Source organism: Somniosus microcephalus, chromosome 3, assembly GCF_052327205.1.
Source record: "Somniosus microcephalus isolate GS21.2 chromosome 3, FLI_Smic_1.0, whole genome shotgun sequence".
Classification (NCBI taxonomy): domain Eukaryota; kingdom Metazoa; phylum Chordata; class Chondrichthyes; order Squaliformes; family Somniosidae; genus Somniosus; species Somniosus microcephalus.
The window spans coordinates 6,171,238-6,185,563 of NC_140989.1; the positions used below are offsets into that span (position 1 = coordinate 6,171,238).

The 14,326-nt window shown below is 43.4% G+C and overlaps 1 protein-coding gene across 1 annotated transcript in view; it reads right to left on the minus strand.

The window, feature by feature from the left end:
• Positions 1-150: 150 nt before the first annotated feature.
• The window catches only part of LOC147120811 (glutamyl-tRNA(Gln) amidotransferase subunit B, mitochondrial-like), a 38,672-nt gene continuing 24,496 nt past the window's right edge, over positions 151-14,326 (minus strand). Inside the window, exons 4-6 of the mRNA XM_085978867.1 lie at positions 7,868-7,946; positions 6,860-6,994; positions 151-481 (exon numbers count right to left, since the gene is read on the minus strand). Of these exons, the coding sequence (XP_085834993.1) occupies positions 356-481; positions 6,860-6,994; positions 7,868-7,946 (340 nt within the window). The 3' untranslated portion in view covers positions 151-355. The remainder of the gene's footprint in view (positions 482-6,859; positions 6,995-7,867; positions 7,947-14,326) is intronic.

Consider the following 14,326-nt stretch of genomic DNA (forward strand, 5'->3'; position numbering starts at 1 on the left):
TAGTACACAATGCAGGTACTGTAGTTGCCTGTGGCACACACAATCTGCCTGCAATTCATTGTGGTAACAATAATAGACACACACAACTGTGCAAATACTGCAGGTAACCAGTAGGATGTGTTTAATCATTAACATGCAATTTAAAAAAAATTTCCATCAACCTCAAATTATGTGGCAGAACCCCCAGAGAATAAATGTAAACAACTGTATCTGTGGGGATTCCGTCAATCGCTCACCGAAGTTATGGCAATAGATCGGGCCAACCACCGCACAACTTCAGAGTGGCAGTTCCGATTGATTCAATGTAACTGCAGAATTAAATCAGTTTTGCTTTCTGTCTTGATTGTTGCAGCTTTCAGGACAGTTTCTTTTCCAAAATGGCTTTCACTAGGGTGGGGGCGGCCCGGCCATGTGTTGCCCTCTGAACCTGGCCAATCAGTTTATTTAACACTTTCCAGTTTCCTTGCTGTATTTCAGAAACCTACAAAATAAATGAAAAGGAAGACAGGAGCGTAACCAGGCTAAGCACAAATACTATTTTTTATTTTGTATCATTACTGCAACCTAGTGTTTTTGAACATTGCAGAGTAGTTTCTACCTCCAGTTATAAAGAAATGTTTGGCAAGATAACCATATGCACAGCTCCAACCCAAGAAATCAGTATGAACAGTGCACTAACCCCTTTAACACTCCCAAGGGACTTGATGGTTACATTATTTAATCTAGTGGGGACAGCAGTTTGAACAGAAAAGATTTCAATTTCAATTCTGAATAGCAACATTTGTACCATTAAAAATATCTCTACATTGCGATTATATGTTACACCATTAGTCACCACTTCCTAGTAAATCTTGGATCACTCAATCATTAACTAAAAACTGGGATTAACCATCTGTTTCCTTCGATACAAGATGAGATACCAAATGTTAAATCCTGTTCAAGGTCTCAAACATTTAGCACATTTACTGTGCAGGTGTGCTCAACATGAAGTGTCTCTTGAGATTTCACATATCTTGCCAAAGTACAGCCAGGAAGGTTTAATTTCTGGAGTCCTCCTTGCCACACACCATGAAATAGCTGAGATACAGGTCTGCACCCACAATTTCTGATCTCAACTCTGCTGTATTATGAAGTTGCCGAGTGGCAATAGTGGCAGAAAAAAGATGGCTAACTATAATGCCACGATCAGAAGGCTGGGAGCAAGATTCCAACTCATCTCCTCAGATAAAGAACGTGAACATTAGGAGTGAGGAAAATAAAGGGGGAGTTTAGGGTAGGAAATTGAATTGCGCGTATGTATCCCTCTCTCCCCTTGTTAGTACTCTTCCTCTTCTATTGGCTCTGATTACTGCTGTCCGAGCTATGTGATGCTAATAGTGGTGGGAATCAGGTAGTGTTCTTCCCTTCTCAAATGCTATAACAATTTGCAGTACTGAAGTTTTAATTCTCTAAGTGCTGCAAACAAGACCACTTCTGAGTGCAGGGGCTATAGCAGCTGGACAGCCTGAGGAGACCACAGGGGGTGAATTTCTGCAGGGGTTCTCCCCATTGTCTACCGTAACTTTGGTGGAAGAGCCACAGAAATCCCTGAAAAGTGGTAGAGATCAGGCTTGGCCAAATCAAGCTCTACTGAGCCTCGCTCTACTCTGCTAAAAACCACCCACTACCCTTGCCCAAGCTCCTTTTCTCTACTACCAACTGCTTCCTAATTACTCTCTGCCCTGCCCACTCCACCTTCACCTCAAACATTAAGTGCGAGGAGCTCATGGATTTCTTCATCACCAAGACAGAGACTACCTGTTCAGCTGTGTCTGTAGCTTCCCCCTTCTCCACTGTCTAAAACTCCCCAGGCCCCAACCCCTTTAGCCATGAAGCCCCATCACTCTCTAGTTTTTCTCCCATCCACCCTCTATCTTCTCCAAGTTCATCTTCATGAGACTTGCCTCATGCTCCCTTGATCCCATTCCACTAAACTCCTTAACACCCAACTTCCCTTCCTGGTTCCTGTGCTGCTGATACCTCTTCGAACGCTGCCCCTTTCCTTTCTAAACTTCTATCATCAATCCTTCCTTGAAAAACTTACCCTTTACCCCTCTCCTCACTAACTACTGCCCCATCTCTAATCACCCTTTCTTCGCCAAGGTCTTTTAAAGTGTCACCGTCCAGATTTGTGATTATCTCTCCTGCAACTCCCTGTTTGATACCCTCCAAGCAGGTGTCTTCCCCTCCAACCGCACCTAAATGGCACAAATCAAAGTTACAAATGAAATTCTCTATGACTGTCGTGCATTAGCCATCCTTGACAGCTCTAGCAATGGCTTTTCTTCCCACCCCTGCAGTGTCACCCTGTGCCCCCCAAAGATCCATCCTTGCCCTCCTCTTCTTCCTCACCTACATGCTGTCTTTTGGTGATATAATCTGCAGACGTGGAATCAGCTTTCTCTTATATACCAATGACACCCAAATGTATCTCTCCACCACCTCCACTGCATCAGTGCTATAAGACTGCTTGTCTGACATCCAGTCTTAGATGAGCCATAACTTCCTCCAGCTAAAAACACTGGGAAGACCATAGCCATCATCATCTTCAGTCCCCATCGCAAACTTCACACTCTTGCCACCAACTCTCTCTCCCTTCCAGCCACTGTTAGGATTGTTTGCAACTTTGAGGTCCTGTTTAACCCTGAGCTGAGGTTTCAACCCCATATCCTTTCCATCATAAAGGCTGCCTACTTCCACCTCTAACATCACCCATCTCCACCCTAGCTAGGTCCGTCTGCCACTGAAACCCTCATACATGTCTTTGTCATTTTCAGACTCGATTACTCCAATGTTCCCCCGACCAGTCTTCCATCGTCCATAAACTGCAGTTCATCCAAAACTCTGGTGCCTAAATCCTATCCTAAACCATACACTCACCTAACACCCCCCATCCTTGCTAACCTACATTGGTTCACAGTTCCCCAGTACCTCAAATTGAAAGTTCGCATCCTTGAATTTATATATCTTCATAGCCTTGTCCTCCCTATCTCTGTAACCTCATCCAGCCTACAATTGCTTTCCCCACCCCGCCCCGCCCAAACTCTCAATTCCTCTCCTTGTGTACCCTCCCACTTCGGCCCACCATTGGTGACCATGCCTTCAACTGCCAGGATTCCACTCTCTAGAATTCCCTTCTTAAACCCCACTGTTTCTCCATCTCGTCCTTTAAGACCCTTATTAAAACCCATCTCTTTCACCAAGCTTTTGGTCATCCCGCTTAATCTCTCCTCCTTTGGCTCAGCATCCATTTTTCTTCATGCCTCCGTGAAGTGCCTCGAGATGTTCTACATTAGTGGTGCTATACAAATGCAAGTTTCTACTGCTCCCTGGTTAAGTATGAGAACATAGTCTGTTTTTCCAGTGTTAGCTCACTCTAGATTGACTCCCAGGTAGGGCCAAAGTCTCAGCTCCACTACAGTGAATTAAGCTGCAGCTGGTTGCATGGGGCCTCTTTCTATAAATGAAGTCATGGATCACCTAGAGATAAATGGACCTGAAATTGTAAAACAAAGGAACAGGAGTAGGTCTTTCAACCCATCATTTTGTTAGTCATGGCAAATCTTTATCTTTTTAATCCCAACCCCCCCATTCTTCCTTCATATCCCTTTAATAACCTTGCCTCCCCATAGTAGCTATCTCCCTTTTAAACATAGAAACATAGAAGATAGGAGCAGGAGTAGGCAATTCGGCCCCTCGAGCCTGCTCCGCCATTCAATGCGATCATGGCTGATCATCCAAGTTCAGTACCCGGTCCATGCTTTCTCCCCATACCCCTTGATCGCTTTAGTCTTAAGAAATATATCCAACTCCTTCTTGAATATATTTAATGTATTGGCCTCTACTGTCTTCTGTGGTAGAGAATTCCACAGGTTCACCACTCTCTGGATGAAGAAATTCCTCCTTTCTGTCCTAAAAGGCCTACCCCTTATCCTTAGATTGTGACCCCTGGTTCTGGATTCCCCGACCATCGGGAACATCCTCCCTGCATCTAGTCTGTCCAGTCCTGCCAGAATTTTATAAGTTTCAATGCGATCCCCTCTCATTCTTCTAAACTCCAGCGAGTACAAGCCCAATCGACCCAATCTCTCCTCATACGTCATTCCTGCCATCCCAGGTATCAGCCTGGTGAATCTTCGCTGAACTCCTTCCGTGGCAAGAATATCCTTCCTCAGATAAGGCGACCAAAACTGCACACAATACTCAAGATGTGGTCTCACCAAGGCCCTGTACAACTGCAGCAAGACATCCTTGTTCCTGTACTCAAACCCTCTCACTATGAAGGCCAACATACCATTTGCCTTCTTAACCGCCTGCTGCACCTGCATGCTTACCTTCAGCGACTGGTGCACAAGGACACCCAGGTCTCGTTGCACTTCCCCTTCTCCCAATCTATTGCCATTCAGATAATAATCTGCCTTCTTATTTTTGACACCAAAGTGGATAACCTCACATTTATCCACATTATATTGCATCTGCCATGCTTCTGCCCAATCACCCAACTTGTCCAAATCATCCTGTAGTTTCTCGGCATCCTCCTCACAGCACACACGCCCACCCAGCTTTGTGTCGTCTGCAAATTTGGAGATATTACATCTAGTTCCCTCGTCTAGATCATTAATATATATTGTGAATAGCTGGGGTCCAAGGACCGATCCCTGCGGTACCCCACTAGTCACTGCCTGCCACTCGGAAAAAGACCCGTTTATTCCAACTCTTTGCTTTCTATCTGCCAACCAGTTCTCTATCCAAGTCAATACCTTGCCCCCAATCCCATGTGCCTTAACTTTACATGCTAATCTCTTACGCGGGATCTTATCGAAAGCCTTCTGAAAGTCCAAATACACCACATCCACTGGTTCTCCCTTATCTATTTTACTAGTTACATCCTCAAAAAATTCCAGTAGATTAGTCAAGCACGATTTACCTTTTGTAAATCCATGTTGACTTTGTACAATCCTGTCACTGTTTTCCAAGTGCTCTGCTGTTACATCTTTTATAATGGACTCTAGCATTTTCCCCACTACTGATGTCAGGCTTACTGGTCTGTATTTCCCCGTTTTCTCTCTACCACCTTTTTTGAATAGTGGGGTAACATTAGCTACCCTCCAATCCATGGGTACTGTTCCAGATTCCAACGAATGTTGGAAGATGATCAGCAATGCATCTACTATTTCTAGGGCCACTTCCTTAAGTACCCTAGGATGTAGATTATCAGGCCCTGGGGATTTATCGGCCTTCAATCCCATCAATTTCCCTAACACCATTTCCCTACAAATACTGATTTCTTTCAGTTCCTCCCTTTCATCAGACCCTATGTTCCCCAACATTTCTGGGAGGTTATTTGTGTCCTCCTTTGTGAAGATAGAACCAAAATATGTAGTTAATTGGTCTGCCATTTCTTTGTTCCCCATTATAAATTCCCCTGATTCTGACTGCAAGGGACCCACGCTTGACTTCACCAATCTTCTTCTCTTCACATAGCTATAAAAGCTTTTACAGTCAGTTTTTATGTTCCCTGCAAGCTTACTCTCATATTCTATTTTCCCTTTCTTAATTAATCCCTTTGTCCTCCTTTGCTGAATCCTAAACTGCTCCCAATCCTCTGGATTACTGCTTTTTCTGGCCAATTTATATGTCCTCTCCTTGGATCTTATGCTATCCCTAATTTCCCTCGTTAGCCACGGTTGAGTCACCTTTTTTGTTTTATTTTTATGCCAAACTGTGATGAACAAATTCTGTTGTTCATCCATGCGGTCTTTGAATGTTTGCCATTGCCTATCCACCGTCAACCCTTTGAGTGACATTCCCCAATCAATCCTACCCAACTCGCGCCTCAGACCATCGTAGTTTCCTTTATTTAAATTCAGGACCCTAGTCTCTGAGTCAACAACTTCATTCTCCATCTTAATGAAGAATTCGATCATATTATGATCGCTCCGACCCAAGGGGCCTCGTACAAGATTGCTAATTAATCCTTTCTCGTTACATAATACCCAGTCTAAGATTGGTTGGTTCCTCGACATATTGGTCCAGGAATCCAATCCCGTAAACACTCCAGGAATTCCTCCTCCACACATCTCAATGTGTGTGTGAGGGGGGAGAAATATAAAGCCCCCAGCCACTATGTTTTATAGAAACCTTATATGCACATAGAAAAATAGGAGCAGTAGGCCATTCGGCCCTTCAAGCCTGCTCCGCCATTCAATATGATCATGGCTCATCCTCTATCTCAATACCCCTTGATGCCTTTTGTACCTCCTTCTTAAATATATTCAGTGACTTGGTCTCCACAGCCTTCTGTGGTAGAGAATTCTACAGGTTTACCACCCTCTGAATGAAGAAATTTCTCCTCCTCCTCAGTCCTAAATGTCCTACCCCATACCCAGAGATTGTGACCCCTCGTTCTAGACCCCCCAGCCAGGGGAAACATCCTCCCTGCATCCAGTCTGTCTAGCCCTGTCAGAATTTTATACTTTTCAATGAGATCCCCTCTCATTATTCTAAACCATCGCTTAAAATATACTCAATTAATTAAATACTATAAACTGTATTTTAGCAATAGCTAAAGTATTACATCTATCATTGCATTTTATTGACTGTTAAAAAATCACTTTTCAAAATTCCATCACCATCTGCTCTACTCACAAAATTCATTTTTCAGACAGGCGAATGGCAGAGAACTGACTATAATGTCAACATTAATGAGGAAGAACTATTTTATCTTGCAGTAATTATTTGCCACAGTCCTAGTTTTTCCTCAATCTGACACTCAGGTAAACTTTTTAAAAAGGCAGCAGCATCTGTTGAAATAGCCTACCTCTGCAGGGTGACCTTCAATAACACACTGACAGATCTGCTCTAGTTTCTTCTGGTCTTGGATCAGTCCCAATTCTTTTTGTTCAACTATCTGGGCTGCAGTTTTTCCTTCTCCCTTCCACAGTTCAACAAATACCTACCAATCCAATTCAAAACCAGAGAAAAATACATTAATTCACTTCTATAGGTGATTGGAGCAGTAAACAGTTCTGTAAAAGTACAATTTACAGAATTAGCTAATCATGTTAATCAAATAAATGAATTATGTAATTCTTTATATTATGATTTTTAGAATTGGTATCACCACATAAATCCCTCATTACTATGACAGCGCTAATATAGTTTATACTGCATATATTTCTTAACGTCATTGAATGCTGTAGTAAAAGGGTCTCCTCACAGCTCAGCATCTTTATCCAGTCAATAGTTGAGCCATACAGAACAAGATCATACTAGGTTTCGATACCCCATTTGGGCTATTAGTTTATATCAGATGAGGGGACAATAGGGGGCTATAAGTGTCCTCAGCACTCTTAGGTAAAGGAAGGGAAGAATTAACCTGGGTACCCATTCCTACAAGGGGCACATAATGGAAGAAAAGGATTGGTCTTGGCTCTGATGCCCATCACGGCTGAATAGACTGCCGATACTTTCAAAACTGACACAAATGCACTTGAGTGAAGAACTGGAGGATGTCTGGCACCCAATGAACCATATCCAGCAAGGAGTCAACACCTTGAGGAGGAGGAGGAGGGGACAGAGGAAACTGCAGGGAAAAAAATACTGCAATACAAGGATGACCTAGTCCCATCTCTTGGGTTATTAAAATAGTGGATTCCCCATTTGAATCAAAATCTATCAGAAAACCAGTGAAAATGTTTTTAGTAATATTGAGAAAATCAGTAATAGATTTTATTTTAATAACAAAAAGGTGCTATAAGCCTTTGTGCATGGTTACTTCATGCAAAAAAAATTGGAAATTTTTCAGCAGAAATGAGTGTTTACTCACCTGTTTTGCTGCAGATGAAGATATAAATCCTTTTTCCATGAGGTTAAGCAGCTCTGACAAAGCAGAGGGCCTAATGGAGCTGAAAAGAGCATGTGCAGAAATTAAATGTTATAAGTAAACTGTAAATTAAAAAATCTATCAACACCATTTAAGAAAGCAAACTTTGTATAATTTTACACAATCAAAATAGCAAGAAAAAGTGTAAAAAGGAGAGATTCGGCAATGCTATATTAAGATCACATTTCTTGGTCAAACCTGTCCTTTTAAAAATTAAACTATACTCAAATCTACAAAACGAATCTGTGAGGACAGCAGTGCCCAGCTGAATAGCCTGCTAACACTCACACATGAATACAGCCAGTTGGACAAGTTACCAAATAGCTGCCACCATCCCTGAAACTGAACCCCAGAGTGGCGGCGGACCTGTGAGAAGCAAGGCGGCGGAGGCGGTGATAAAAGCAGCGGTGAGGCTCAGGTAGGCCTCAGAGCGGCGGCAGACCTGTGAGGAGCGAGGTGGTGATAAAAGCAGCGGCGAGGCTCAGGTAGGTCTCAGAGCGGCGGCAGACCTGTGAGGAGCGAGGCGGCGGAGGCGGTGATAAAAGCAGCGGCGAGGTTCAGGTAGGCCTCGGAGCGGCGGCAGACCTGTGAGGAGCGAGGTGGCGGAGGCGGTGATAAAAGCAGCGGCGAGGCTCAGGTAGGCTTACCAATCTCCAGTCTCCGAGCTCAGAGGGAGGGAGAGAAGTAAAATGTAATCGAAGTGTGACGTCACCAGAAAGCATGTAAGTGATTGGTTGGTGAGTATTTCTCTCTTTTTCCAAACTTAAACTCTGTGGTTTATAGTTTCTATAAGCTCTCTGTGGTGTAGCGGGGACTGTTGGTAAACCAGGGCCCTTAAGTATATAATTTAACTGTAGTGTAATTGGTGGGATTGATTTGATTTAATTTAATTTGAATTAATTAAAGGGTAAGTCATGGCAGGAGAGCTCAGCCCTGTGGTATGCTCCTCCTGCACTATGTGGGAATTCAGGGACACTTCCTGTGTCCCTGACGACCATGTGTGCAGGAAGTGTATCCAGCTGCAGCTACTGGCAGACTGCATTGTGGCGCTGGAGCTGCGATTGGATACATACTGGACCATTCGCGATGCTGAGGACGTCGTGGATATCACGTTTAATCAGTTGGTCACACCGCAGGTAAAGGTTGCACAGGCAGAAAGGGAATGGGTGACCAACAGGCAGAGTAGTAGGCGCAGGCAGGTAGTGCAGGAGTCCCATGTGGACATCCCCCTCTCAAACAGATATACCACTTTGAATACTGTTGGGGGGGATGGCTTATCAGGGGAAAGCAGCAGCAGCCAACTTTCTGGCACCAGGGGTGGTTCTGCTGCACAGGACGGGAGGAAAAAGAGGGGTAGAGCTATAGTAATAGGGAATTCTATTGTAAGGGGAATAGATAGGTGTTTCTGCGGCCGCAAACGAGACTCCAGGATGGTGTGTTGCCTCCCTGGTGCAAAGGTCAAGGATGTCTCAGAGCGGCTGCAGAACATTTTGGAAGGGGAGGGTGAACAGCCAGTTGTCGTGGTGCATATAGGTACCAACGATATAGGTAAAAAAACAGGATGAGGTCCTAAAAGCTGAATATAGGGAGTTGGAGGTAAAATTAAAAAATAGGACCTCAAAGGTAGTAATCTCAGGATTGCTACCAGTGCCACGTGCTAGTCAGAGTAGAAATAGAAGGATATTTCAGATGAATACGTGGCTAGAGGAATGGTGCAAGGGGGAGGGATTCAAATTCCTGGGACATTGGAACCGGTTCTGGGGGAGGTGGGACCAGTACAAACCGGACGGTTTGCACCTGGGTAGGGCCGGGACCGATGTCCTAGGGGGAGTGTTTGCTAGTGCTCTGGGGGAGGGTTTAAACTAAAATGGCAGGGGGTTGGGAACCTGAGCAGGGAGACAGAGGAAAGGGAAACAAGGATAAAAGCAAAAGATAGGAAGGAGAAAAATAAAAGTGGCAGTCAGAGAAATCAATGGTTTAAATCAAACATGGCCACAGTAAATAATAATTCGAAAAGGTCCAAGAGCGTTAAAAAAACAAGCCTGAAGGCTTTGTGTCTTAATGCGAGGAGCATTCGTAATAAGGTGGATGAATTAGCTGCGCAAATAGAGGTAAACGAATATGATATGATTGGGATTACGGGAACATGGCTCCAGGGTGGCCAAGGCTGGGGTATTCAATATTCAGGAAAGACAGGCAAAAAGGAAAAGGAGGTGGGGTAGCATTACTGGTTAAAGAGGGGATTAACACAATTGTAAGGAAGGATATCAGCTCTGATGATGTGGAATCTGTGTGGGTAGAACTGAGAAATACCAAGGGGCAGAAAACGTTAGTGGGAGTGGTATATAGACCTCCAAACAGTAAGGCGGAGGTTGGGGATGGCATTAAAAGAGAAATAAGAGAAGCATGCAATAAGGGCACAGCAGTTATCATGGGTGACTTTAATCTACATATATAGATTGGGCTAACCAAATTAGTAACAATACTGTGGAGGAGGAATTCCTGGAGTGTATACGGGATGGTTTGCTGGACCAATATGTCGAGGAACCAACGAGAGATCAGGCCATCTTAGACTGGGTATTATGTAATGAGAAAGGATTAATTAGCAATCTTGTTGTACGAGGCCCCTTGGGTCGGAGCGATCATAATATGATCGAATTCTTCATTAAGATGGAGTGAAGTAGTTGACTCAGAGACTAGGGTCCTGAATTTAAATAAAGGAAACTATGATGGTATGAGGCGCGAGTTGGGTAGGATTGATTGGGGAATGTCATTCAAAGGGTTGACGGTGGATAGGCAATGGCAAACATTCAAAGACCACATGGATGAACTATAGAATTTGATCATCCCAGTTTGGCATAAAAATAAAACAAAAAAGGTGACTCAACTGTGGCTAACAAGGGAAATTAGGTATAGCATAAGATCCAAGGAGAAGACATATAAATTGGCCAGAAAAAGCAGTAAACCTGAGGATTGGGAGCAGTTTAGGATTCAACAGAGGACAAAGGGATTAATTATGAAAGGGAAAATAGAGTATGAGAGTAAGCTTGCAGGGAACATAAAAACTGACTGTAAAAGCGTTTATAGATATGTGAAGAGAAAAAGATTGGTGAAGTCAAGCGTAGGTCCCTTGCAGTCAGAATCAGGGGAATTTATAATGGGGAACAAAGAAATGGCGGACCAATTAAATACATATTTTGGTTCTGTCTTCACAAAGGAGGACACAAATAACCTCCCAGAGATATCGGGGAACATAGGGTCTGATGAAAGGAACTGAAAGAAATCAGTATTTGTAGGGAAATGGTGTTAGGGAAATTGACGGGATTGAAGGCCGATAAATCCCCTGGGCCTGATAATCTACATCCTAGGGTACTTAAGGAAGTGGTCCTAGAAATAGTAGATGCATTGTTGGTCATCTTCCAACATTCGATAGAATCTGGAACAGTACCCATGGATTGGAGGGTAGCTAATGTTACCCCACTATTCAAAAAAGGTGGTAGAGAGAAAACGGGGAATTACAGACCGGTAAGCCTGACATCGGTAGTGGGGAAAATGCTAGAGTCCATTATAAAAGATGTAATAGCAGAGCACTTGGAAAACAGTGACAGGATTGTACAAAGTCAACATGGATTTACAAAAGGTAAATCGTGCTTGACTAATCTACTGGAATTTTTTGAGGATGTAACTGGTAAAATAGATAAGGGAGAACCAGTGGATGTGGTGTATTTGGACTTTCAAAAGGCTTTCGATAAGGTCCCGCATAAGGGACTAGCGTGTAAAGTTAAGGCACATGGGATTGGGGGCAAGGTATTGACTTGGATAGAGAACTGGTTGGCAGACAGAAAGCAAAGAGTTGGAATAAATGGGTCTTTTTCCGAGTGGCAGGCAGTGACTAGTGGGGTACCGCGGGGATCGGTCCTTGGACCCCAGCTATTCACAATATATATTAATGATCTAGACGAGGGTACTAGATGTAATATCTCCAAGTTTGCAGACGACATAAAGCTGGGTGGGCGTGTGTGCTGGGAGGAGGATGCCGAGAAACTCCAGTATGATTTGGACAAGTTGGATGATTGGGCAGAAGCATGGCAGATGCAATATAACGTGGATAAATGCGAGGTTATCTACTTTGGTGTCAAAAACAGGAAGGCAGATTATTATCTGAATGGCAATAGATTGGGAGAAGGGAAAGTGCAACGAGACCTGGGTGTCCTTGTGCACCAGTCGCTGAAGGTAAGCATGCAGGTGCAGCAGGTGGTTAAGAAGGCAAATGGTATGTTGGCCTTCGTAGCGAGAGGGTTTGAGTACAGGAACAAGGATGTTTTGCTGCAGTTGTACAGGGCCTTGGTGAGACCACATTTTGAGTACTGTGTGCAGTTTTGGTCGCCTTATCTGAGGAAGGATGTTCTTGCCATGGAGGGAGTGCCGCGAAGATTCAGCAGGCTGATACCTGGGATGGCAGGAATGACGTATGAGGAGAGATTGGGTCGATTGGGCTTCTACTCGCTGGAGTTTAGAAGAATGAGAGGGGATCTCATTGAAACTTATAAAATTCTATCAGGACTAGACAGACTAGATGCAGGAAGGATGTTCCCAATGGTCGGGGAGTCCAGAACCAAGGGTCACAGTCTAAGGATAAGGGGTAAGCCATTTAGGACAGAGATGAGGAGGAATTTCTTCACCCAGAGAGTGGTGAACCTGTGGAATTCTCTACCACAGAAGGCAGTAAAGGCCAATTCATTAAATATATTCAAGAAGGAGTTGGATATATTTCTTAAGGCTAAAGGGATCAAGCGATATGGGGAGAAAGCAGGGACAGGGTCCTAAATTTGGATGATCAGCCATGATCTCACTGAATGGCGGAGCAGGCTTGAGGGGCCGAATGGCCTACTCCTGCTCCTATCTTCTATGTTTCTATGCAGAGTCAGCAGCTACAGGAAAGTTGGGGAGAAATTAGACAATAAAATAAATTACACCATCATAGGAACATGGGTAGGCTATTCAGCCCCTTGAACCTGTTCCGCCATTCAATTAGGTCATGGCTGATCTATATCTTAACTCCAACTCTAATCTGTGCTGCACCCCTCCAAGGCCAATATATCCTTCCTGAGGTGCAATGCCAGTGAAGGATGAACTGAATGCAGTACTCCAGATGAGGTCTAACCAGAGTTCTGTATAGCTGTAACATAACTTCCACCACCTTGTATAACAGCCCTCTCAATAGAGGCCGACATTCCATTAGCCTTTTAAATTATTTTTTGTACCTGTCACTAGCTTTTAGTGATTTCTGTACTTTGCCCCTTAAATATCTCTGCTCATCCATAGTTTCTAGCACCTTGCCATTTAGAAAATACTCTGATCTATTTTTCTTCACATCAAAGGGCATGACCTCACATTTTCCTACATTAACTTCATTTGCCACAGTTTTGCCTACTCACTTAATCTCTCAATGTCCCTTTGCAACTTTCTGCTCCCATCTACACTATTTACTGTGCCCCCTAACTTAGTGTTGTCAGCACACTTAGATTTTTCATCCAATGAATTTATAAATATAGTGAAAAGCTGAGGCCCCAGGACAGATTCCTGGGGACAATTAAACTAGATTTGTTAGACATGACGTATCCTTTAGTCACATCCTACCATTTGGGTACATACCCATTATCCCCAGTCTCCGTTTCCTACTTCCTAACCAATTCCTTATCCAAAACAGCAAGTTGCAGACTCTTATGTGGAACCTTGCTGATTGCCTCCTGGACGTCCATATAAATAATATCCATAGACACTCCCTTATTTATCACGTTTGTTACCTCCTCAAAATATTCAACTGGATTCGTTATACATGACTCACTCTTTACAATTCCATGCTGGCTCTCTCTGATCTCATATTTGTCCAAGTGCTCAGTCATTCTGTCCCTAATAACAGATTCTAGTAACATCTCCACAACTGCTGTTAGACTAATAGATCTATAATTTCCTAGTTTATCTCTCCTACCCTTCTTAAATAGTGGAATGATGCTGACAATTTTCTAATCCAAGGGAACAATTCCTGAAGAGAGAATTTTGGAAGATCATAACTAATGCATCAACAATTTCCTCATCTACATCTTTTAAAACCCTGGGATGGAAACCATTGGGTCTTGGAGATTTGTCTATCTTTAATCTCATTAGTTTTGCAATTCCGATTTTTAAACAAAAACTTATATTGAATCTAGTTAGTTCCTCGTTTATTTTTATTTGTATCTCTGGTACTTTATCCTCATCCTCTACTGTGAAGGCCAATACAAAGTAGCTATTTAGGAGTTAGGTCACATATCAGCCATGATCTCATTGAATGGTGGAACAGGCTTGAGGGGCTAAATGGCCTACTCCTGTTCCTATTTAGTAAGTTTGCCATTTCCGGAT